Source organism: Sinocyclocheilus grahami, unplaced genomic scaffold (genome assembly GCF_001515645.1).
Source record: "Sinocyclocheilus grahami isolate Dianchi unplaced genomic scaffold, SAMN03320097.WGS_v1.1 scaffold1369.1, whole genome shotgun sequence".
NCBI lineage: Eukaryota > Metazoa > Chordata > Actinopteri > Cypriniformes > Cyprinidae > Sinocyclocheilus > Sinocyclocheilus grahami.
This window is the reverse complement of record NW_015506548.1, coordinates 81,933-107,452: the sequence shown is the minus strand read 5'-3', so window position 1 is coordinate 107,452 and position 25,520 is coordinate 81,933. Positions and strand designations below refer to the sequence as shown.

Below are 25,520 nucleotides of genomic sequence, written 5' to 3'. Positions count from 1 at the left end.
CTCTAAAATACTCAGAATAACCCAGCAACTGCATAGCAACACTCTAAAATACTCAGAATAACCCAGCAACTGCATAGCAACACTCTAAAATACTCAGAATAACCCAGCAACTGCATAGCAACACTCTAAAATACTCAGAATAACCCAGCAACTGCATAGCAACACTCTAAAATACTCAGAATAACCCAGCAACTGCATAGCAACACTCTAAAATACTCAGAATAACCCAGCAACTGCATAGCAACACTCTAAAATACTCAGAATAACCCAGCAACTGCATAGCAACACTCTAAAATACTCAGAATAACCCAGCAACTGCATAGCAACACTCTAAAATACTCAGAATAACCCAGCAACTGCATAGCAACACTCTAAAATACTCAGAATAACCCAGCAACTGCATAGCAACACTCTAAAATACTCAGAATAACCCAGCAACTGCATAGCAACACTCTAAAATACTCAGAATAACCCAGCAACTGCATAGCAACACTCTAAAATACTCAGAATAACCCAGCAACTGCATAGCAACACTCTAAAATACTCAGAATAACCCAGCAACTGCATAGCAACACTCTAAAATACTCAGAATAACCCAGCAACTGCATAGCAACACTCTAAAATACTCAGAATAACCCAGCAACTGCATAGCAACACTCTAAAATACTCAGAATAACCCAGCAACTGCATAGCAACACTCTAAAATACTCAGAATAACCCAGCAACTGCATAGCAACACTCTAAAATACTCAGAATAACCCAGCAACTGCATAGCAACACTCTAAAATACTCAGAATAACCCAGCAACTGCATAGCAACACTCTAAAATACTCAGAATAACCCAGCAACTGCATAGCAACACTCTAAAATACTCAGAATAACCCAGCAACTGCATAGCAACACTCTAAAATACTCAGAATAACCCAGCAACTGCATAGCAACACTCTAAAATACTCAGAATAACCCAGCAACTGCATAGCAACACTCTAAAATACTCAGAATAACCCAGCAACTGCATAGCAACACTCTAAAATACTCAGAATAACCCAGCAACTGCATAGCAACACTCTAAAATACTCAGAATAACCCAGCAACTGCATAGCAACACTCTAAAATACTCAGAATAACCCAGCAACTGCATAGCAACACTCTAAAATACTCAGAATAACCCAGCAACTGCATAGCAACACTCTAAAATACTCAGAATAACCCAGCAACTGCATAGCAACACTCTAAAATACTCAGAATAACCCAGCAACTGCATAGCAACACTCTAAAATACTCAGAATAACCCAGCAACTGCATAGCAACACTCTAAAATACTCAGAATAACCCAGCAACTGCATAGCAACACTCTAAAATACTCAGAATAACCCAGCAACTGCATAGCAACACTCTAAAATACTCAGAATAACCCAGCAACTGCATAGCAACACTCTAAAATACTCAGAATAACCCAGCAACTGCATAGCAACACTCTAAAATACTCAGAATAACCCAGCAACTGCATAGCAACACTCTAAAATACTCAGAATAACCCAGCAACTGCATAGCAACACTCTAAAATACTCAGAATAACCCAGCAACTGCATAGCAACACTCTAAAATACTCAGAATAACCCAGCAACTGCATAGCAACACTCTAAAATACTCAGAATAACCCAGCAACTGCATAGCAACACTCTAAAATACTCAGAATAACCCAGCAACTGCATAGCAACACTCTAAAATACTCAGAATAACCCAGCAACTGCATAGCAACACTCTAAAATACTCAGAATAACCCAGCAACTGCATAGCAACACTCTAAAATACTCAGAATAACCCAGCAACTGCATAGCAACACTCTAAAATACTCAGAATAACCCAGCAACTGCATAGCAACACTCTAAAATACTCAGAATAACCCAGCAACTGCATAGCAACACTCTAAAATACTCAGAATAACCCAGCAACTGCATAGCAACACTCTAAAATACTCAGAATAACCCAGCAACTGCATAGCAACACTCTAAAATACTCAGAATAACCCAGCAACTGCATAGCAACACTCTAAAATACTCAGAATAACCCAGCAACTGCATAGCAACACTCTAAAATACTCAGAATAACCCAGCAACTGCATAGCAACACTCTAAAATACTCAGAATAACCCAGCAACTGCATAGCAACACTCTAAAATACTCAGAATAACCCAGCAACTGCATAGCAACACTCTAAAATACTCAGAATAACCCAGCAACTGCATAGCAACACTCTAAAATACTCAGAATAACCCAGCAACTGCATAGCAACACTCTAAAATACTCAGAATAACCCAGCAACTGCATAGCAACACTCTAAAATACTCAGAATAACCCAGCAACTGCATAGCAACACTCTAAAATACTCAGAATAACCCAGCAACTGCATAGCAACACTCTAAAATACTCAGAATAACCCAGCAACTGCATAGCAACACTCTAAAATACTCAGAATAACCCAGCAACTGCATAGCAACACTCTAAAATACTCAGAATAACCCAGCAACTGCATAGCAACACTCTAAAATACTCAGAATAACCCAGCAACTGCATAGCAACACTCTAAAATACTCAGAATAACCCAGCAACTGCATAGCAACACTCTAAAATACTCAGAATAACCCAGCAACTGCATAGCAACACTCTAAAATACTCAGAATAACCCAGCAACTGCATAGCAACACTCTAAAATACTCAGAATAACCCAGCAACTGCATAGCAACACTCTAAAATACTCAGAATAACCCAGCAACTGCATAGCAACACTCTAAAATACTCAGAATAACCCAGCAACTGCATAGCAACACTCTAAAATACTCAGAATAACCCAGCAACTGCATAGCAACACTCTAAAATACTCAGAATAACCCAGCAACTGCATAGCAACACTCTAAAATACTCAGAATAACCCAGCAACTGCATAGCAACACTCTAAAATACTCAGAATAACCCAGCAACTGCATAGCAACACTCTAAAATACTCAGAATAACCCAGCAACTGCATAGCAACACTCTAAAATACTCAGAATAACCCAGCAACTGCATAGCAACACTCTAAAATACTCAGAATAACCCAGCAACTGCATAGCAACACTCTAAAATACTCAGAATAACCCAGCAACTGCATAGCAACACTCTAAAATACTCAGAATAACCCAGCAACTGCATAGCAACACTCTAAAATACTCAGAATAACCCAGCAACTGCATAGCAACACTCTAAAATACTCAGAATAACCCAGCAACTGCATAGCAACACTCTAAAATACTCAGAATAACCCAGCAACTGCATAGCAACACTCTAAAATACTCAGAATAACCCAGCAACTGCATAGCAACACTCTAAAATACTCAGAATAACCCAGCAACTGCATAGCAACACTCTAAAATACTCAGAATAACCCAGCAACTGCATAGCAACACTCTAAAATACTCAGAATAACCCAGCAACTGCATAGCAACACTCTAAAATACTCAGAATAACCCAGCAACTGCATAGCAACACTCTAAAATACTCAGAATAACCCAGCAACTGCATAGCAACACTCTAAAATACTCAGAATAACCCAGCAACTGCATAGCAACACTCTAAAATACTCAGAATAACCCAGCAACTGCATAGCAACACTCTAAAATACTCAGAATAACCCAGCAACTGCATAGCAACACTCTAAAATACTCAGAATAACCCAGCAACTGCATAGCAACACTCTAAAATACTCAGAATAACCCAGCAACTGCATAGCAACACTCTAAAATACTCAGAATAACCCAGCAACTGCATAGCAACACTCTAAAATACTCAGAATAACCCAGCAACTGCATAGCAACACTCTAAAATACTCAGAATAACCCAGCAACTGCATAGCAACACTCTAAAATACTCAGAATAACCCAGCAACTGCATAGCAACACTCTAAAATACTCAGAATAACCCAGCAACTGCATAGCAACACTCTAAAATACTCAGAATAACCCAGCAACTGCATAGCAACACTCTAAAATACTCAGAATAACCCAGCAACTGCATAGCAACACTCTAAAATACTCAGAATAACCCAGCAACTGCATAGCAACACTCTAAAATACTCAGAATAACCCAGCAACTGCATAGCAACACTCTAAAATACTCAGAATAACCCAGCAACTGCATAGCAACACTCTAAAATACTCAGAATAACCCAGCAACTGCATAGCAACACTCTAAAATACTCAGAATAACCCAGCAACTGCATAGCAACACTCTAAAATACTCAGAATAACCCAGCAACTGCATAGCAACACTCTAAAATACTCAGAATAACCCAGCAACTGCATAGCAACACTCTAAAATACTCAGAATAACCCAGCAACTGCATAGCAACACTCTAAAATACTCAGAATAACCCAGCAACTGCATAGCAACACTCTAAAATACTCAGAATAACCCAGCAACTGCATAGCAACACTCTAAAATACTCAGAATAACCCAGCAACTGCATAGCAACACTCTAAAATACTCAGAATAACCCAGCAACTGCATAGCAACACTCTAAAATACTCAGAATAACCCAGCAACTGCATAGCAACACTCTAAAATACTCAGAATAACCCAGCAACTGCATAGCAACACTCTAAAATACTCAGAATAACCCAGCAACTGCATAGCAACACTCTAAAATACTCAGAATAACCCAGCAACTGCATAGCAACACTCTAAAATACTCAGAATAACCCAGCAACTGCATAGCAACACTCTAAAATACTCAGAATAACCCAGCAACTGCATAGCAACACTCTAAAATACTCAGAATAACCCAGCAACTGCATAGCAACACTCTAAAATACTCAGAATAACCCAGCAACTGCATAGCAACACTCTAAAATACTCAGAATAACCCAGCAACTGCATAGCAACACTCTAAAATACTCAGAATAACCCAGCAACTGCATAGCAACACTCTAAAATACTCAGAATAACCCAGCAACTGCATAGCAACACTCTAAAATACTCAGAATAACCCAGCAACTGCATAGCAACACTCTAAAATACTCAGAATAACCCAGCAACTGCATAGCAACACTCTAAAATACTCAGAATAACCCAGCAACTGCATAGCAACACTCTAAAATACTCAGAATAACCCAGCAACTGCATAGCAACACTCTAAAATACTCAGAATAACCCAGCAACTGCATAGCAACACTCTAAAATACTCAGAATAACCCAGCAACTGCATAGCAACACTCTAAAATACTCAGAATAACCCAGCAACTGCATAGCAACACTCTAAAATACTCAGAATAACCCAGCAACTGCATAGCAACACTCTAAAATACTCAGAATAACCCAGCAACTGCATAGCAACACTCTAAAATACTCAGAATAACCCAGCAACTGCATAGCAACACTCTAAAATACTCAGAATAACCCAGCAACTGCATAGCAACACTCTAAAATACTCAGAATAACCCAGCAACTGCATAGCAACACTCTAAAATACTCAGAATAACCCAGCAACTGCATAGCAACACTCTAAAATACTCAGAATAACCCAGCAACTGCATAGCAACACTCTAAAATACTCAGAATAACCCAGCAACTGCATAGCAACACTCTAAAATACTCAGAATAACCCAGCAACTGCATAGCAACACTCTAAAATACTCAGAATAACCCAGCAACTGCATAGCAACACTCTAAAATACTCAGAATAACCCAGCAACTGCATAGCAACACTCTAAAATACTCAGAATAACCCAGCAACTGCATAGCAACACTCTAAAATACTCAGAATAACCCAGCAACTGCATAGCAACACTCTAAAATACTCAGAATAACCCAGCAACTGCATAGCAACACTCTAAAATACTCAGAATAACCCAGCAACTGCATAGCAACACTCTAAAATACTCAGAATAACCCAGCAACTGCATAGCAACACTCTAAAATACTCAGAATAACCCAGCAACTGCATAGCAACACTCTAAAATACTCAGAATAACCCAGCAACTGCATAGCAACACTCTAAAATACTCAGAATAACCCAGCAACTGCATAGCAACACTCTAAAATACTCAGAATAACCCAGCAACTGCATAGCAACACTCTAAAATACTCAGAATAACCCAGCAACTGCATAGCAACACTCTAAAATACTCAGAATAACCCAGCAACTGCATAGCAACACTCTAAAATACTCAGAATAACCCAGCAACTGCATAGCAACACTCTAAAATACTCAGAATAACCCAGCAACTGCATAGCAACACTCTAAAATACTCAGAATAACCCAGCAACTGCATAGCAACACTCTAAAATACTCAGAATAACCCAGCAACTGCATAGCAACACTCTAAAATACTCAGAATAACCCAGCAACTGCATAGCAACACTCTAAAATACTCAGAATAACCCAGCAACTGCATAGCAACACTCTAAAATACTCAGAATAACCCAGCAACTGCATAGCAACACTCTAAAATACTCAGAATAACCCAGCAACTGCATAGCAACACTCTAAAATACTCAGAATAACCCAGCAACTGCATAGCAACACTCTAAAATACTCAGAATAACCCAGCAACTGCATAGCAACACTCTAAAATACTCAGAATAACCCAGCAACTGCATAGCAACACTCTAAAATACTCAGAATAACCCAGCAACTGCATAGCAACACTCTAAAATACTCAGAATAACCCAGCAACTGCATAGCAACACTCTAAAATACTCAGAATAACCCAGCAACTGCATAGCAACACTCTAAAATACTCAGAATAACCCAGCAACTGCATAGCAACACTCTAAAATACTCAGAATAACCCAGCAACTGCATAGCAACACTCTAAAATACTCAGAATAACCCAGCAACTGCATAGCAACACTCTAAAATACTCAGAATAACCCAGCAACTGCATAGCAACACTCTAAAATACTCAGAATAACCCAGCAACTGCATAGCAACACTCTAAAATACTCAGAATAACCCAGCAACTGCATAGCAACACTCTAAAATACTCAGAATAACCCAGCAACTGCATAGCAACACTCTAAAATACTCAGAATAACCCAGCAACTGCATAGCAACACTCTAAAATACTCAGAATAACCCAGCAACTGCATAGCAACACTCTAAAATACTCAGAATAACCCAGCAACTGCATAGCAACACTCTAAAATACTCAGAATAACCCAGCAACTGCATAGCAACACTCTAAAATACTCAGAATAACCCAGCAACTGCATAGCAACACTCTAAAATACTCAGAATAACCCAGCAACTGCATAGCAACACTCTAAAATACTCAGAATAACCCAGCAACTGCATAGCAACACTCTAAAATACTCAGAATAACCCAGCAACTGCATAGCAACACTCTAAAATACTCAGAATAACCCAGCAACTGCATAGCAACACTCTAAAATACTCAGAATAACCCAGCAACTGCATAGCAACACTCTAAAATACTCAGAATAACCCAGCAACTGCATAGCAACACTCTAAAATACTCAGAATAACCCAGCAACTGCATAGCAACACTCTAAAATACTCAGAATAACCCAGCAACTGCATAGCAACACTCTAAAATACTCAGAATAACCCAGCAACTGCATAGCAACACTCTAAAATACTCAGAATAACCCAGCAACTGCATAGCAACACTCTAAAATACTCAGAATAACCCAGCAACTGCATAGCAACACTCTAAAATACTCAGAATAACCCAGCAACTGCATAGCAACACTCTAAAATACTCAGAATAACCCAGCAACTGCATAGCAACACTCTAAAATACTCAGAATAACCCAGCAACTGCATAGCAACACTCTAAAATACTCAGAATAACCCAGCAACTGCATAGCAACACTCTAAAATACTCAGAATAACCCAGCAACTGCATAGCAACACTCTAAAATACTCAGAATAACCCAGCAACTGCATAGCAACACTCTAAAATACTCAGAATAACCCAGCAACTGCATAGCAACACTCTAAAATACTCAGAATAACCCAGCAACTGCATAGCAACACTCTAAAATACTCAGAATAACCCAGCAACTGCATAGCAACACTCTAAAATACTCAGAATAACCCAGCAACTGCATAGCAACACTCTAAAATACTCAGAATAACCCAGCAACTGCATAGCAACACTCTAAAATACTCAGAATAACCCAGCAACTGCATAGCAACACTCTAAAATACTCAGAATAACCCAGCAACTGCATAGCAACACTCTAAAATACTCAGAATAACCCAGCAACTGCATAGCAACACTCTAAAATACTCAGAATAACCCAGCAACTGCATAGCAACACTCTAAAATACTCAGAATAACCCAGCAACTGCATAGCAACACTCTAAAATACTCAGAATAACCCAGCAACTGCATAGCAACACTCTAAAATACTCAGAATAACCCAGCAACTGCATAGCAACACTCTAAAATACTCAGAATAACCCAGCAACTGCATAGCAACACTCTAAAATACTCAGAATAACCCAGCAACTGCATAGCAACACTCTAAAATACTCAGAATAACCCAGCAACTGCATAGCAACACTCTAAAATACTCAGAATAACCCAGCAACTGCATAGCAACACTCTAAAATACTCAGAATAACCCAGCAACTGCATAGCAACACTCTAAAATACTCAGAATAACCCAGCAACTGCATAGCAACACTCTAAAATACTCAGAATAACCCAGCAACTGCATAGCAACACTCTAAAATACTCAGAATAACCCAGCAACTGCATAGCAACACTCTAAAATACTCAGAATAACCCAGCAACTGCATAGCAACACTCTAAAATACTCAGAATAACCCAGCAACTGCATAGCAACACTCTAAAATACTCAGAATAACCCAGCAACTGCATAGCAACACTCTAAAATACTCAGAATAACCCAGCAACTGCATAGCAACACTCTAAAATACTCAGAATAACCCAGCAACTGCATAGCAACACTCTAAAATACTCAGAATAACCCAGCAACTGCATAGCAACACTCTAAAATACTCAGAATAACCCAGCAACTGCATAGCAACACTCTAAAATACTCAGAATAACCCAGCAACTGCATAGCAACACTCTAAAATACTCAGAATAACCCAGCAACTGCATAGCAACACTCTAAAATACTCAGAATAACCCAGCAACTGCATAGCAACACTCTAAAATACTCAGAATAACCCAGCAACTGCATAGCAACACTCTAAAATACTCAGAATAACCCAGCAACTGCATAGCAACACTCTAAAATACTCAGAATAACCCAGCAACTGCATAGCAACACTCTAAAATACTCAGAATAACCCAGCAACTGCATAGCAACACTCTAAAATACTCAGAATAACCCAGCAACTGCATAGCAACACTCTAAAATACTCAGAATAACCCAGCAACTGCATAGCAACACTCTAAAATACTCAGAATAACCCAGCAACTGCATAGCAACACTCTAAAATACTCAGAATAACCCAGCAACTGCATAGCAACACTCTAAAATACTCAGAATAACCCAGCAACTGCATAGCAACACTCTAAAATACTCAGAATAACCCAGCAACTGCATAGCAACACTCTAAAATACTCAGAATAACCCAGCAACTGCATAGCAACACTCTAAAATACTCAGAATAACCCAGCAACTGCATAGCAACACTCTAAAATACTCAGAATAACCCAGCAACTGCATAGCAACACTCTAAAATACTCAGAATAACCCAGCAACTGCATAGCAACACTCTAAAATACTCAGAATAACCCAGCAACTGCATAGCAACACTCTAAAATACTCAGAATAACCCAGCAACTGCATAGCAACACTCTAAAATACTCAGAATAACCCAGCAACTGCATAGCAACACTCTAAAATACTCAGAATAACCCAGCAACTGCATAGCAACACTCTAAAATACTCAGAATAACCCAGCAACTGCATAGCAACACTCTAAAATACTCAGAATAACCCAGCAACTGCATAGCAACACTCTAAAATACTCAGAATAACCCAGCAACTGCATAGCAACACTCTAAAATACTCAGAATAACCCAGCAACTGCATAGCAACACTCTAAAATACTCAGAATAACCCAGCAACTGCATAGCAACACTCTAAAATACTCAGAATAACCCAGCAACTGCATAGCAACACTCTAAAATACTCAGAATAACCCAGCAACTGCATAGCAACACTCTAAAATACTCAGAATAACCCAGCAACTGCATAGCAACACTCTAAAATACTCAGAATAACCCAGCAACTGCATAGCAACACTCTAAAATACTCAGAATAACCCAGCAACTGCATAGCAACACTCTAAAATACTCAGAATAACCCAGCAACTGCATAGCAACACTCTAAAATACTCAGAATAACCCAGCAACTGCATAGCAACACTCTAAAATACTCAGAATAACCCAGCAACTGCATAGCAACACTCTAAAATACTCAGAATAACCCAGCAACTGCATAGCAACACTCTAAAATACTCAGAATAACCCAGCAACTGCATAGCAACACTCTAAAATACTCAGAATAACCCAGCAACTGCATAGCAACACTCTAAAATACTCAGAATAACCCAGCAACTGCATAGCAACACTCTAAAATACTCAGAATAACCCAGCAACTGCATAGCAACACTCTAAAATACTCAGAATAACCCAGCAACTGCATAGCAACACTCTAAAATACTCAGAATAACCCAGCAACTGCATAGCAACACTCTAAAATACTCAGAATAACCCAGCAACTGCATAGCAACACTCTAAAATACTCAGAATAACCCAGCAACTGCATAGCAACACTCTAAAATACTCAGAATAACCCAGCAACTGCATAGCAACACTCTAAAATACTCAGAATAACCCAGCAACTGCATAGCAACACTCTAAAATACTCAGAATAACCCAGCAACTGCATAGCAACACTCTAAAATACTCAGAATAACCCAGCAACTGCATAGCAACACTCTAAAATACTCAGAATAACCCAGCAACTGCATAGCAACACTCTAAAATACTCAGAATAACCCAGCAACTGCATAGCAACACTCTAAAATACTCAGAATAACCCAGCAACTGCATAGCAACACTCTAAAATACTCAGAATAACCCAGCAACTGCATAGCAACACTCTAAAATACTCAGAATAACCCAGCAACTGCATAGCAACACTCTAAAATACTCAGAATAACCCAGCAACTGCATAGCAACACTCTAAAATACTCAGAATAACCCAGCAACTGCATAGCAACACTCTAAAATACTCAGAATAACCCAGCAACTGCATAGCAACACTCTAAAATACTCAGAATAACCCAGCAACTGCATAGCAACACTCTAAAATACTCAGAATAACCCAGCAACTGCATAGCAACACTCTAAAATACTCAGAATAACCCAGCAACTGCATAGCAACACTCTAAAATACTCAGAATAACCCAGCAACTGCATAGCAACACTCTAAAATACTCAGAATAACCCAGCAACTGCATAGCAACACTCTAAAATACTCAGAATAACCCAGCAACTGCATAGCAACACTCTAAAATACTCAGAATAACCCAGCAACTGCATAGCAACACTCTAAAATACTCAGAATAACCCAGCAACTGCATAGCAACACTCTAAAATACTCAGAATAACCCAGCAACCGCATAGCAACACTCTAGAATTAGAATACTCAGAATAACCCAGCAGCTACATTAAAAGACACAGATATCACTTCAGGAAAACGGATCACATGAAGATCTGCATGTGTCGATTTATTAATGAGTGTATTGTGTGGAAGCGCCTAAACACACTGTCACATAACGCAGAAGCGTAATGAACGCTTCTCACGTCTAACTCTTCATATTGGGTTACGCTCAGGTATTACTTCCCCTGTAACCGCTGGCTGGCGGTTGATGAAGATGATGGTCAGATTGCGCGAGAGCTCGTTCCTGTGGATGAGGCCTTCATGAGGAAGGACGAGGATGAGGAGGAGTCTGGGGCCACACTGGGTTTAGAGCAGAAAGGTGAACAAAGTGTCAAGGGCAAATAAAATTAGTTTTATGTCAAAAGCAGATCTAAAAATATATGACATAGGATTGAATTATTAAATGTTGCTCAATATGAACTTGAAATTAAATTTTTTTTAAAAATTTACAAATTGAAAACATCTCAGCAAATTCTCTCGAGAATCCAATGATCTCTATACACATTCATTTTTATTGCTTTGTGCTCTTGTTGAAAAGAAAATAGTTGACACAGAAGTATATACTAGATAAGTTGGGGGAACTTTGTCTAGCTGGTTTATGGGTATCTTTAATAAAATGTGAATAATCTAAAAATATGATTTGTGTTGTTATTTTTAATTAAAAAATACATCTTATTCCCCAGCGATTCACCTTGTAACTGGAACATTTTTGCTGAAATTATATTGAAATCATATCTACTTCTAATTTCAGTCTAAAGCAAACGATTGCAAATTTAATAAAATGTGATCAGTTTTGTCTGTCAGTCCAAGTACTTATTATTATTTCATTTATTTTCTTCTTATTCTTTTTGTTTTGTTTGTAGCAATGTCGACAACATACACATTGAGGATCAAGACTGGAGAAAAGAAACACGCTGGAACAGACGCCAATATCTTTGCGATTCTGTATGGAGAGAATGACGACACGGGTGAAAATACACACAATCACCACTTTGAATAAATATAGAGCGTTCTTCACACTATCTGCTAACTATTCGCAGCTTTTCTTGGTTTCTTTCCCTCTATCCTCATGAACTGAACAGGACTCATTAACCTGAAAGCCTCTAAATCACACAAAAACAAGTTTGAGAAAGGAATGATCGATGAATTTATCGTGGAGGCCGTTGATCTCGGAGAACTCCAGAAATTGAGAATTGGCCATGACAACTCAGGTGAGCATTAAATGTGACCGAAAGCCCGTCTGAATGTGATCACACGCTGAGTGACAGCTGGGTTTGAATCAGGCTTTGTTTGGACAGGATTCGCTCGACTGCCTCTAAAAGCTTCTTGCAAACAGTTAGCAACCTGTCTGGTATTAAGTTGCTTGGCAATGGTACAGAAACGCTCCAGTCACATCGCTCTTAATAGCAGCTGTTATTCTCCAGTCATTGGGAATAAATCACAAATAAACCTCTTACATTCCTGGACAGCAGTGATTGAATTGAGATCACACATTGCTTATGTTTCTCCCAGATCTCAATCTGGAGTTACAGGAAAGATCTCAGTATTATCTGAAACTGTGCTCAGATACGCTATATTGCCAAAAGTACTGGAACCCCCCCCTTCTAATGAACAGGTTTGACCACTTAAGTAATTTCCATTAGAACAAATCTTAATGTTAAAGCATATAATGATATTCTAGGGAATTCTTCAACATGGAAGTAAGCCGTTTTCTGTGAATGTACAAGATTTCCGGTTCATTCGCTGCCGTAGGGAAATAACGAGAAGAATCACAAAGTGCAGTAAACAGTAAAACTGTTTGCACTACAAGCCAGTTTGTTCATAATTAAAGGGTTAGTTTACCCAAAAATGGAAATTCTGTCATTTATTACTCACCCTCATGTCGTTTCAAACCCGTAAGACCTTCGTTTGTCTTCGGAACACAAATTAAGATATTTCTGATGGAATCTGAGAGCTGTCTGACCCTCCCATAGACAGCAATGCAACTGAAATGTTGCAGGTCAGAAACGTAGCAAGGAGAGCTGTAAAATAATCCATGTGACATCAGGGGTTCAACCGCAATTATACGAAGCTAAAAGAAATCTTTTTGTATTCGGATGCGGAGGAGACGAATTGTTGAATAAAGTTTTTTTTTTTTTTTTTTGCGCACAAAAAGTATTCTCGTAGCTTCCTATAATTGCGGTTGAACCCCTGATGTCACATGGATTATTACGATCTCCTTGCTACGTTTCTGGACCTGGAAACATTTCAGTTGCGTTGCTGTCTATGGGAGGGTCAGACAGCTCTCAGATTCCATCAGAAATATCTTAATTTGTGTTCCGAAGACGAACGAAGGTCTTACGGGTTTGAAACGACATGAGGGTGAGTAATTAATGACAGAAATTCAATTTTTGGGTGAACTAACCCTTTAAAGGGGACATATGATGCTGCTAAAAAGAACAGTATTTTGTGTATTTGGTGTAATGAAATGTGTTTATGCGGTTTAAGGTTCAAAAAACACATGATTTTCCACATACTGTACATTATTGTTTCTCCTCTATGCCCCGCCTTTCTGAAACGCGTCGATTTTTACAAAGCTCATCGGTCTGAAAAAGCGAGGTGTGCTCTGATTGGCCAGCTATCCAGTGCGTTGTGATTGGCCGAATACCTCAAGCGTGTGACGGAAATGTTGCGCCCGTACCATACTGTGATGCCTGCGGCAACTGTGATGGCTGGACTCCACTTCGTCCACGGTGAAAGCCGATCTGGCGATCCACAGCACGAAGTTGAAGTATTCCCTCAGCAACCAGCACGGATCAGCTCCAGGCATGACAAAGCAGATATCATCCTCTTTTGGAAGACCAAACAAAGTAGTTTCGCTTTCACAATGAAGCACACAGCGTCTTCACGACATGGTGGCAGCAACAATACTACAGCGAGAATAAAAGTTACGCCTTCTTTCTTTGCATGAACATTTGGGCGGCGTTATGCAAATTTTCCCACATAGTGAGGTAGACATGTGGGGGCGTGTTTGGACGAACAGTTTTAGGTAGGTGTGGCTGACTCTTAACTTTTATAAAGAATATCTCTTTGGATTTGAGACTTTAGTCTATGCAACTTTGAGACCTAGAGCCAAAAACTCATCAGCAAACATCAATGACTTGTACATATAGTATATGGACAAAAGTATTGGGACACCCCGAATAGAAAAAGGCACTTCCAAAACTGTGGTAACAAAGATAAATTAATGTATTTAAAACTTGTATTTCCATCTCTGTTGCAACAGTTTGGAAGTGTCTAAAATGACTGCACCCATATGTACAAGTCATTGGTGTTTGCTGATGAGTTTTTGGCTCTGGGTCTGCATTTAAAGTCACACCAGACTAGTCAAGTTCTTCCACACTAACTCAGTCAATCATTTCTTTTTAACCTTGCCTTATACACAGAGCCATCGTCATGTTAGAATAGAAAAGGGTCTTGTCCAAACTGTTGCTATAAAATGAAAAGCACACAATTCCCTAGAATATCATAATATGCTTTAACATTTATACTCATGTAAATGACTAAATTAGTCAAACCTGTTCATTAGAAAGGTGGGGTTCCAATACTTTTGGCAATATAGTGTATATCTAGATGACAGTCTGAGTTTACAGAAACTCAAGTGTTTCTCATCAAATGATCTGAGCTGCTCTCCTCTAAATGTTAAAGCTTTATACTCTTACTACAACACAGCTATTGGCTCATTTGGGTTTGTCTTTATTTCTCCTAAGGAATTTTAAGAGAAACATCTGTAAGAAATTACCCATCATTCCCAAGAGCTTGAGCCATAAAAGAGCAACGTCTGAGCAATAGCATAGACATATTGGATAGTTCCCTCTCTAGCTGGACTGTAGCTTTAATCGTCGGTATTAGCAGGAGCATTAATGGAGATGATTGGGTCTGTGTTTTGCAGGAGGGTCGGCTGGATGGTTCCTGGACTGGGTGGAGATCAATGCTCCTTCTCAAGGACAGAGGCTTCGTTTCCCATGTGGCCGCTGGCTGGACACAGGAGAAGACGATGGAGTTGTTGTCAGAGATCTGTATCCAGCGGAGCTACAGACTGAACTTTACACGCCGTGTAAGAGACTGTGAACCGTGTTGTTTACAGCCAAAGGACATGCAGTGATTATTTTATTATTGTTTGCTTTCATTGAACACTCTTTGGCATTTTTTCTTACGGAACAGTAATAGACAGGATCCCAGAAAAAGGCAAAGTCCTGATTTTCTTATTCCAGGAGGGTCGGCTGGATGGTTCCTGGACTGGGTGGAGATCAATGCTCCTTCTCAAGGACAGAGGCTTCGTTTCCCATGTGGCCGCTGGCTGGACACAGGAGAAGACGATGGAGTTGTTGTCAGAGATCTGTATCCAGCGGAGCTACAGACTGAACTTTACACGCCGTGTAAGAGACTGTGAACCGTGTTGTTTACAGCCAAAGGACATGCAGTGATTATTTTATTATTGTTTGCTTTCATTGAACACACATTTTTTCTTACGGAACAGTAATAGACAGGATCCCAGAAAACGGCAAAGTCCTGATTTTCTTATTCGTTTTATTTTGTCTTGTCTTGTACAAATATCTAAACATTCTTAAATCAAGATACATTTACGTCAGTAGCAAAATGACTTAAAATATTAAGTCTTTCCATTTTTTTATCAAAACATTTTTATTATCAAAATTAAGCAAATTTATGCTTTAAAGAATAAGTGGAATAACTGCCAGTGGGTTCAGAAAAATAAACTTAAAGGAAAAAACAAGAATTTTTATGACACCATTGGCAGATTTTTTTTTCTTGTTTTAAACATAGATTCACTTAAATAAGATAAATAAGACAATCATTTTTGCAGTGTATTGTAACAGTATAAGTGTAACGTGAAAACATCTTTGTTTGGATCAGCGTTGTTTTAGCATTTATTTTAGTATGTTTTTATTTGCCGTTTTCATTTTAATTTTAGTTCAGGTTTTAGTCATTTTATCAGATATTGCTTTTTTTTTATTTCTTTTCATTTTCTTGTGCATTTTTATTATTAGTTTTTTTAAATATGTTTCTATATTTCTGTTTTATATCTTAATATATTTTGCAAATTATTTTGGTTTTATTTATCTTAATACATCAAGTTAAACTAAATGAAAATGAGAAATGTTGCCTTGGCATTTAAATAAACAATTTTTTTGTATACTTTTATTTCAATTAACATTTATTTTGTTTTAAGGTGTCCTTGTTACAGTGTAATTATACATTTAAGTATTGTGTAATAATACTATATGGTTAGGTTTTGGCTTAGGGTTACTTGCATGCAATTATAATAGTAATAGTAAGTACATGTAACATGTGTAACAAGGACACCTTAAAATAAAGTGTTACCGAAATGTTTTTTTATAGTTTTAGTTAACTGTAATAATAACCCTGGTTTGGAGTGCAGCATGACATCACAGATGAAGAAACTGCTCTTAAGTTCTCACATTTAGCTTTATATGAATATAAAACAGCCAGAGAGGTTTGTGTGCGTGTGCTTTATCTTTGGGTGAACGATCTCTATAAATAGATTTGAATAATTGTTTGTGTCTTTCTCCTGTAGTCGTTCCCTATGAGATCACCACCTTCACGAGTGACGTGTTCGCTGCAGGGACAGACGCGGATGTTTTCATCGTTCTGTACGGTCAGAAGGGTATGTGTACGCAGCAGAAGTACCTGTGTGTGAACAAGAGAGAACGACGCATGTACTTCGAGAGATCAGCAGAAGACATGTTCATTGTAGAGGTGAGCATCAGTCGGTCGTCGTTACACAGCGCAGATGCGCTCTCTGTCAGTCAACGCTGTGCTTTCATTTCTCTGCCAAGCTGGAAGACATAGGGGATGTCATAGAGAAGATCCGCATCGGACACGATAACCAAGGGACGAACCCCGGCTGGCATCTGGACAGAGTGGAAATCAGAAGACTTTTGAGGAAAGGAAAGGTAACAGCGTTCAGATAATATGTGACCCTGGACTAGGCTTGCCGCGATAGACGGTGATACCGGTGTTAAGCCGCAACACCGGTTACGTCACTTGCCCACCGCGGCACCGACCCCCACCATCGTTTTGATTTTTTATAGTAATAAAAATCATTTAGTTCAGTAAAAGAACAGACACTACAATTAAAAACTGAACGCGGCTGCTCAATGGAGCGTGCCGAACGACAGTTGCATCACAGAACAGATTTCATTTCTACAGTGAGGAGAGTGAGTCGAGCTGACAGACAAGAAAAGTGAGGTGAGACACACAAGAAGAGTGAGGCGAGACAGACAAGAAGAGTGAGGCGAGACAGACAAGAAGAGTGAGGCGAGACAGACAAGAAGAGTGAGGCGAGACAGACAAGAAGAGTGAGGCGAGACAGACAAGAAGAGTGAGGCGAGACAGACAAGAAGAGTGAGGCGAGACAGACAAGAAGAGTGAGGCGAGACAGACAAGAAGAGTGAGGCGAGACAGACAAGAAGAGTGAGGCGAGACAGACAAGAAGAGTGAGGCGAGACAGACAAGAAGAGTGAGGCGAGACAGACAAGAAGAGTGAGGCGAGACAGACAAGAAGAGTGAGGCGAGACAGACAAGAAGAGTGAGGCGAGACAGACAAGAAGAGTGAGGCGAGACAGACAAGAAGAGTGAGGCGAGACAGACAAGAAGAGTGAGGCGAGACAGACAAGAAGAGTGAGGCGAGACAGACAAGAAGAGTGAGGCGAGACAGACAAGAAGAGTGAGGCGAGACAGACAAGAAGAGTGAGGCGAGACAGACGAGACGAGTGAGGCGAGAGACGAGAAGAGTGGGGCGAGACAGACGAGAAGAGTGAGGCGAGACTCAAGAGAAGAGCGAGGCGAGACAGATGAGAAGAGTGAGGCGAGACAGATGAGAAGAGTGAGGCAAGACAGACATTTTGAAAAGCCTGTTGACTTCTGCCGTTTATCTAAGGTGATTTTTTTATTTTTTTAAACATTCGTTTCTTATTTAATTAATTCCACACTGTTTGCTGATTCTTACTTTATTTAAACTTTGTGTCATTTATTTATTTTATTTGACATCAAGGTGTATGCCGTGCCTCCAACGTTTCTTATTTAATTAATTCCACACTGTTTGCTGATTCTTACTTTATTTAAACTTTGTGTCATTTATTTATTTTATTTGACATCAAGGTGTATGCCGTGCCTCCAAGCTTTCTTATTCATTTAGCTAATAAACGTTCTACGTTTCTTATTTAATGGGTTATATATTATATACAGTATGTTTACTTAGTCTATTTTCAGTTTTGTATGCCTATTTAAACTTTATGTAAGTTATTTGTTATTTTATATTAGGCATAGCCTGCCCTATAGCATGGTGTATTTTTATTTTTGTTAGTTCTATGTTTTATATATAGGCTAAAGTGAGTTTGACGTTGTATTTTGTTGTTGCATTCAAGCAATTGACGCCAAACTGCTGCTAATTTGAAAGTGAAGTCAAATGCACACGCCGCTTTTACAAGCTATTTAAAAGCGAAGGAAAGCGAGGAAAAGAGGGAACGCCCCGCCCCCCCGGTGATACCGGTATTATCGGTGTTGTCACACGTCGATTAACCGGTGGGAAAATTTCCTCACCGACACAACCCTACCCTGGAGCACAAAAGCAGTGTTAAGTCGCTGGGGGATATTTGTAGCAATAGCCAACAATACATTGTATGTGTCACAATTATACATTTCTCTTTTATGCCAAAAATCATTAGGATATTAAGTAAAGATCATGTTCCATGAAGATATTTTGTAAATTTCCTATCGTAAATATATCAAAACTTAATGTTTGATTAGTAATATGCATTGCTAAGAACTTCATTTGAACAACTTTAAAGATGTTTTTCTCAATATTTAGATTTTTTTGCACCCTCAGATTCCAGATTTTCAAATAGTTGTATCTCAGCCAAATATTGTCCGATCCAAACAAACCATACATCAATGCAAAGCGTTTTCATTCAGTTTTCACATGATGTATAAATCTCAATTTCAAAAAAATTGACCCTTATGACTGGTTTTGTGGTCCAGGGTCACATATCAATTTAACTATAAAAATGAACATGAAAACCAGATTAACAATTTCATTATAGAAAACTAAAAATATTTTGTGTATAGTGTTCTATAATGAAATTGTTAATCTGGTTTTAATTTTTATAAGATAATGATAATGCCTTCCATAACCATATGCCAAATATAAAGCTGAAAATAATGCTGTATGAACCATTTATGTTAAGCATGGTCTGTTATTCTACTGAGAGGTTTGGAAATTCGAGTCTGGAAAAGTATGGAACTTTAAAAATGGAAAACGTGTAGGAACCCTGAGTGAACCGAATGTTCTCCAGGGTTCGGAGACGACCATCTTCCCCTGTGAACGCTGGCTGGCCAAGTCTGAGGATGACGGCGAGACGGTGAGAGAGGTGGTGTCTTCGGAGATCATCACGGAGAAGCTGCTGAGAGACGGGACGCTCAAACACAACGAGATCGAGGTGGAGGATGCTCTGGAGAGTACGTGACTGTCGTACTGTACAGTATTAGGATTTCAGTCCATTTATTTATTTATAAAGCACAAATAGACACAAATATCCAGCTTTTTCCTATGCCCCATGATGCTATAGGAATAACTTCTGTGAACAATCAGCAAAAGATTCCATCATTTTGACAGATAACAGATATTGCTTTAGAAGGGCTGGGTTTTAACACAGATTTCACAATTTGATTCGATTATGCTTCACAAGCTTGCGATTCGATTCCGATTCGATTAAATTCTAAATCGATTATTACATCATGTATAGTACATGGCAAATTTTCTCAAGGAAAAAAAATGCTGTTTGGTGCATACATTTAGCAAAATTATCCTCTCTAGAGTTAATTTCTCTTGCTGACTAACGAGTTTATGATCACAGAATATGTTTTTTCTGAGGTAATTTAATTGTGACGTTACTTGACATTGTTTACAAGCTGTTATATTGACATCTTTGCGCGGTTGAAACACTGATTGAGCGATTTCATGAGACAGGATAAAGGGTTTCGGTAAGTTGTACTCGTTCTTTTAACATACCTTCGGATGTTCATTCATGTTTATTTTGTGCTATAACTTGTATTAAAGCGGAGGAGACAATCAGTCACTCCGCATTAAACGGCATTTATTATTTGAATATTGCAATAAAACGGACAGAATTTGAAATCTCAGACTTTGGTTCATATCAAAAGTAACAAAGTACAAAGCTTATTGCGATTTATTGAATGGGAGGCGCTGTACAATATTCTGTTTATTAACTGGAAGCAGGCTAGACTAATTGATTCTTGGGATTTAAGAATTGATATCATCATTAGAATCGATTAAAATCGAGAAATCAATAATTTTTTTTACCCAGCCCTAGTAAACACTGCAAGTAGGTATTAGAAGTGAAAGAACATGTGTATGTGTGTAAAAACAAACCTGGAATGAGACGTGAGCATTTGAGGAAAAACGAGAGATTCGTAGTGCATTCAGTGAATTATTAATGGGATATATCGTAAATTAAATGATATATCGTTTTTTTATTATTATTTTGCTTTAATTTATTTTTATTTAAGGTTTAGTTGTCAGTTTATTTAAATTTTAGTACTTCAGTATTTTAATATTCAAAATTTTAAATTAATTTAATATTATTTTAAGTACTTCACTACTTATTTTATTTCAGTTAGTCGCCAATGCAACATTTCCAATTTTCATCATTTTTAAATTTACATTTTTCATCTTACATTTAGTCATTTAGCAGATGCTTTTATGCAAAGCGACTTACAAATGATAACAATAGAAGCAATCAAAACCAAAATCTTATATTTATGTTTTATTTCTGCTTGATTTCACTTGACAAACAATTTTTAATAGGTTTCAAATACAATTAATATTCAGTTATATTATCAAGTTAATGCACTAACACTAATGGATGAGAACAAAACACGAACTGAGTAATGACTGTATTATCTTCTGTTGAGCTATTTTACAGCTGAAATTAATTTATTTCATAATTAATGAATTTCGCAACAGTGACACTGTTATTTTTTCTGTTTCTTACTGTGACAGTGCTTTATAATAAATGTGAAGAATAGTTTTAGTTAACAGTAACAACACTGACTCAAATAAACAAATTTCAGCTGAAAATGCATGTTAGAATTCATGTTGGGGTGTGTTTTCCTTTATATTAGGATATTCTTGAAAGGTTACAGTGGTGCGTCACACTTGTTGTTGATCATTAACACACATGCTGATGTTTCTGCAGCTCACACGTATAAGGTGTCGGTGAGGACGGGGGACATGCACGGAGCCGGCACCGATGCCAATGTGTTCCTGACCATCTACGGAGATCTGGGAGACACCGGAGAACGCAAGCTCAGCAAATCTGAGAGCAACGGCAACAAGTTTGAGAGAGGAGCCGTAAGCACATACTCATAGTTATTGTTATATCTTTCTTGAAAGACATTTCCTTGCCAAAGCAAATATGGCAGCTATAGAGGATGATGTAAAACCATCTAGAACAGCAGTTCGCAACCTTTTTGACTCCAAGGTCCAATATTATTCACAATAATATGAATATTATTCATGTTCTTCAGGGATACTGCTCTTATTAGGAATTTACCTTATTTACTAGACATTTTTAACAATATTATTTATCTTATTAGTTTATATTTTAGAGCATGGAATAACTAGAAAAATGCATGTTCATTATAAAAATGCCCATGAAGTTATATGAGTTTATGAATTTCCCTAACTTATAGGTCAAGAAAAAGAATTTGAAATCTCAGACTTTGGTTCATATCAAAAGTAACAAAGCACAAAGCTTATTGCGATTTATTGAATGGGAGGCACTGTACAATATTCTGTTTATTAACTGGAAGCAGGCTAGACTAATTGATTCTTGGGATTTAAGAATTGATATCATCATTAGAATCGATTAAAATCGAGAAATCAATAATTTTTTTTACCCAGCCCTAGTAAACACTGCAAGTAGGTATTAGAAGTGAAAGAAAATGTGTATGTGTGTACAAACAAACCTGGAATGAGACGTGAGCATTTGAGGAAAAACGAGAGATTCGTAGTGCATTCAGTGAATTATTAATGGGATATATCGTAAATTAAATGATATATCGTTTTTTTTTATTATTATTTTGCTTTAATTTATTTTTATTTAAGGTTTAGTTGTCAGTTTATTTAAATTTTAGTACTTCAGTATTTTAATATTCAAAATTTTTAAATTAATTTAATATTATTTTAAGTACTTCACTACTTATTTTATTTCAGTTAGTCGCCAATGCAACATTTCCAATTTTCATCATTTTTAAATTTACATTTTTCATCTGGAATAACTAGAAAAATGCATGTTCATTATAAAAATGCCCATGAAGTTATATGAGTTTATGAATTTCCCTAACTTATAGGTCAAGAAAACTTAGGCTTTTTTAAAATATCCAGAATCCTCAAAAAAAAAAAAAACTTTTTTTTAATAAAAAATAAAATACATTTTGTTGAGAGGGTGAATTAAAATAAGAATTATGTTGATTATTTTAATGTGATTTTGTCTTTTTTATAATAATTTTAAGTCATCTTAACACCCCTTGGTTAAGAATCACTGATGTAGAAACAGGTTGCACAAAAGCATCTTATTTCTAGATTTGATGAATAATACAATAGTTTTGTTATTTTAGTATCAGTGAGTATTATACTTTTTAGTAATATTTAGATTTTTTTACTTTTAATATTTTGTTTTAATATATATATATATATATATTTTTTTTTTTTAATTTCAAGTGTTATTATTTTTTGTTTTGTTGCATCAAGTTACATTACATCAAGTACTATGAAAATTAAATGAAAAATTGTTAATTTTATTTCAAGTGACAAAATTTTCTAAATTATAATATCTTGTCTTCTTATCTTTTTTTATTGTCATTAACAAAGTGCTAAGTGATGCAAAAGCCCAAACCGAGTAATTACCTATTAATAACCCTGATAATACCCTTTTTATTTGAATTAGCAGAAGGAAAGTCAGTTTATTGTATAGTGGTTTCAATTTAAAATTAAAAGGCACAAATTTTTACATTTTTAAAATAGCTTCAGAACAGTTTTATAGCTATTAGAACTGTGACACTGAAAAAAACATTTATGTAGAAGGAGATATTATCATCCATAAAGTCTATCAGACGCTCCACTAACCATCAAACCTCATTTAGAGGAAAAACAAAGCAGGGCATCATCAGCACAACAATGAAAGCAGCAACGTTAGCATTTCAGGATTCACAGCAGCTGTTTGTGTGCAGGTTGACAAGTTCAGCATTGAAGCCGTGGATCTGGGTCAGGTCTATAAGATCAAAATCCAGCATGACAATTCTCTGGCTGGAGCTGACTGGTATCTGGATCAGGTGGAGGTGGTGGATGTGGAGACAGAAGAGGTTTACATGTTTCTGTGTGAACGCTGGCTCTCCATTAAGAAAGAGGACAAGTGCATCGAGAGGACCTTCTTTGTCAAGGTGATGGAAATCTCATTCATAAAAACTAGGGCTGTCGATTTAACTTGTCAGTTAATTATGGAATAAATAAAGAGTTAAAATGCATTTAACACAGCATCCCATCCAGTTTCTGATGAACATGATGCAGCGTGATGGAGCCTATTAGAATGCAGTTATATGAATCTAAAATTCAATAAACGAGTGCAAAAAAACACCCTCTAATATGTATCCCTGCAGCACAAAAGCAGTGTTAAGTCGCTGGGGGATATTTGTAGCAATAGCCAACAATACATTGTATGGGTCGAAATTATAGAGTTTTCCTTTATGTCAAAAATCATTAGGATATTAAGTAAAGATCATGTTCCATGAAGATATTTTGTAAATTTCCTACTGTAAATATATCAAAACTTAATTTTTGATTGTTGATTCTGCGTCGCGATCTGCTCTGAACAGCTGAAAGCCCAGGAGACTCAACGCACTGTCCGGGATTGCGTCTTTCAGCCAGGTTTCCGTGAAACACAGAGCAGCAGAGTTAGAAAAATCCTTACTTGTCCAGGAGAGCAGAAGAAGTTTGTCCGTTTTGTTGGGTAGAGAGCGGAGGTTGGCCAGATGGATGCTAGGCAACGGTGTTCTGAATCCGCGCTGCCTGAACTTGACAAGTGTGCCGGCTCGCTTCCCCCGTCTGCGCATCCTGAAGCGCTTGATCAGCGCCGCAGCTCCCCCGACTACAATGTCCAGCAAAACATCCGAATAGTCGAAAACAAGTGAAATTTCGGGTGGTGTGTACTTCTGAATGTCCAGCAATTCGTCTCTGATGAAACTGATTGCAGGGATATAACTAAAGACAGGACAAACTAACAAAAACATAAAAACAACTGCGGAGCACGCCACGGAGGCAGCCATCAGCGTCGGCGCCATCGCGATGTGTTTTGAAAGATGAAGCTCGCGATTAAAGACAGTCTGTCACTTCATTTTTTAACGAATCTGCCTTTTGAACGAATCGAATGGGCCAAATATTCAGTGATTCATTCGACAAGGCATTTCTTTTATTTCTAAATGAATCAGCTGTTTGATTGAAACGGTTGAACGAATGAATGAATTTATTTTAAACTCATTAAGACATTTAGACCTACTGCTGTTTTAGATTTATATTTAGAATATCATTAAATAAAAAAATAAATAAAATCAATATTAAATGTTGAATCAAATTATTTCTTTCTAAATCAAATTTTCTGTAGTGTCTAATCAGTGTTTTCTTATTTACCACATTAATGACTTTAA

At 37.7% G+C, this 25,520-nt stretch overlaps 1 protein-coding gene across 1 annotated transcript in view; it reads left to right on the top strand.

Moving 5' to 3' along the window:
* The window catches only part of loxhd1b (lipoxygenase homology PLAT domains 1b), an 81,406-nt gene that overhangs the window by 41,262 nt on the left and 14,624 nt on the right, over window positions 1–25,520 (top strand). Inside the window, exons 25-30 of the mRNA XM_016255796.1 lie at window positions 15,649–15,813; window positions 17,314–17,495; window positions 17,576–17,692; window positions 20,093–20,255; window positions 22,016–22,170; window positions 24,051–24,260. Coding sequence (XP_016111282.1) covers window positions 15,649–15,813; window positions 17,314–17,495; window positions 17,576–17,692; window positions 20,093–20,255; window positions 22,016–22,170; window positions 24,051–24,260 — 992 coding nt within the window. The remainder of the gene's footprint in view (window positions 1–15,648; window positions 15,814–17,313; window positions 17,496–17,575; window positions 17,693–20,092; window positions 20,256–22,015; window positions 22,171–24,050; window positions 24,261–25,520) is intronic.